The sequence below is a fragment of the Eufriesea mexicana genome, unplaced genomic scaffold (assembly GCF_001483705.2).
Source record: "Eufriesea mexicana isolate 0111107269 unplaced genomic scaffold, ASM148370v2 scaffold2134, whole genome shotgun sequence".
NCBI lineage: Eukaryota > Metazoa > Arthropoda > Insecta > Hymenoptera > Apidae > Eufriesea > Eufriesea mexicana.
In genome coordinates, this window is record NW_016910211.1 from 87,912 (window position 1) to 90,182 (window position 2,271).

Here is a 2,271-nt window from a genome sequence, read left to right on the forward strand (position 1 = left end):
TTTATTTCAATAATTTTTACTAAAAGAGCACATATTCCTTTTTGCACATGATTACCTACAGCAATAATAGCTCCAACCACTTTTAAATAAATAAAAACAAAAATTACATTTCGTATACACCAATCTAATCAATTACCAATCTTTATTTTCCATAGTTAAAAAATCATTGCCCTTTACCCTTTTTGGGTGAGCGACGAAGATAAAATATTTCTAGAAAGCAGACAAGCCTATTACTACTCCACTAAAATGCATTTCAAGGAATAATATCTGATATATATCTGACTACTACACGTTCACCAAACATCTTAATTAAACGGCATACTTCGACGAATTTCGTCGCTCCTAGTCCCAGGGCGCAGGACCGAGTTCCATTCTGTCGCTTACCTAGGATTTGCGCGTTGAATATATCAAGGAATAATAGAAATTCTCAGAGAAATCAGCATTCGCGCGAGAATAGTTGTTCGAAAATACAGGCAACGTTATTTTCGCAGTACCTGGAAAGCCGTGGTCGCTACGAGAAGGTGATCGACAGTCGTTTGAAGGAATTCCGGCTAGCCCGAGGTGTGTCTCAAGACTCCCAGCACAAGGACACGCGCGAGTTGAAGTCGAAATCCAAGAAGAAGGATCACAAGGAGAAGAAGGAGCACAAGGAGAAGAAGAAAGAAAAGTTGTCGACTACGGAGAAAGAAATGCGAAAGAAATCCAGGACCTTGAAGCCGAAGGGGAAGAGTAGCGTTAGGATGACTTATCCCGAGCTAAACAGGGCGGAGATGGATTACTTCAACAAAATAGACGAGGTGATGCAGAATGTCCCTACAAAGCTTAAATTTTTGTAGCGATCAACTTCACACAATCGTCAATAGATGGATTTCTACTTGAAGGAGGTTCAAATCCTCGATGAACCTCGACCCCCCATAAAGGAAATTCCTATGCTATCTAAGCTATCTAAGTCAGGGCCTGCTAGAAAGCGTTATTTACGAGTCCACTAGCAGGTCCAGGACGAAACGAATCCTTTCCCTGCGTCCTTCTACCTGGTACCCTACCATAGCGCCACGATTAAGAGGATGCCAACTGGCAGCACGTAGGAACCATCTCACTGTCATCATCGCGACGCCGTGGGGGTTACGACCCCCACAGTAACTATGTAACGCTCTAACAACTTTCTTACAACCCAATGTCTAATACTTCTTAATTAGACTTCAATGTTTAATACTAAATACTTGATTTAAAATTGTGCTGACTTCAAACTGACCTCCAATATTGATCTGTTCGCACCCTTGCACCCTTATTTAACCTTGCACACTGTCTCCTTTCATATTCAGGCTTGCTTCCTCAATCACGCATTTTACACCTCGATATGCCAGGTACTTCGAATACTCAGGATGCATTCGTTTCTCGTCACTCGTTTCTCGCACTCCACTCTGTCATTAACCCGTTATGTCCCAAAATATTCTTTTCTAAAAATTATGAATTTTCTACATAAGCGAGTTAGTATAGTTCTTAGGATGATGTAAATATAATTATTTTGTTTAATCATCCTGTAGTTAGACACCTGGAAGGTGTTGCCATATGGCAACACTGGGTCATACTGAGAAACAAATGTTACATTAAAATATTTTAACTTCACATAACTATTTAATCTTCATAATAACTAAATACAAGTTATTATACACATATACTGATTTTTATAAGTACATTTGTGAATTCTGAATTATTTAACATCCCTTACACTCGATTCTCTTGCACGTGGTCACTTTCTTTCAGTATTCCTCCTATTGGTTCATTCCTACAGTTGTATATGTTATTACACAATGTATATGTTAATAGACGTTATTTATAAATCTTTAGACATCTAGGACCACTAACTTCTGTCAACTTTGATCACTTATATTTCGGTAATTGACTATGTAGGACCCACATACTCTCCTCTAGCTGAAATATTGCAAATGTAATACTCAAAAATATAACAAAATGTATTAAATTTTCAGAAACATAACGAAACATAGTAATGAGACACATAAACGACGCAAACTGTAGATAGTTCAATTAAATTCATGAATATAAATTTCATATTTTTCCTGAGAAGATATCAGCGACATACACTCCGCTTGACGAAGCAGACGTGGTAGCTGCACAGCCACTGTTGAACGAGAGAAGGGTCGTGAAAGAGCCGGAAGAAGAGGCAGAGCCCGAGAAAGAGGAGATGAAGAGACAACGATCGGTGAGAAAGATCAGGAGTCGAACAAAGACGGTGAAGACTGCTCGGAAGAG

General features: G+C 39.0%; 1 protein-coding gene across 1 annotated transcript in view; it reads left to right on the forward strand.

Moving 5' to 3' along the window:
* Window positions 1–2,271, forward strand: part of LOC108549658 (trichohyalin) — a 14,155-nt gene that overhangs the window by 6,742 nt on the left and 5,142 nt on the right. Inside the window, exons 8-9 of the mRNA XM_017903153.1 lie at window positions 492–797; window positions 2,087–2,251. Of these exons, the coding sequence (XP_017758642.1) occupies window positions 492–797; window positions 2,087–2,251 (471 nt within the window). The remainder of the gene's footprint in view (window positions 1–491; window positions 798–2,086; window positions 2,252–2,271) is intronic.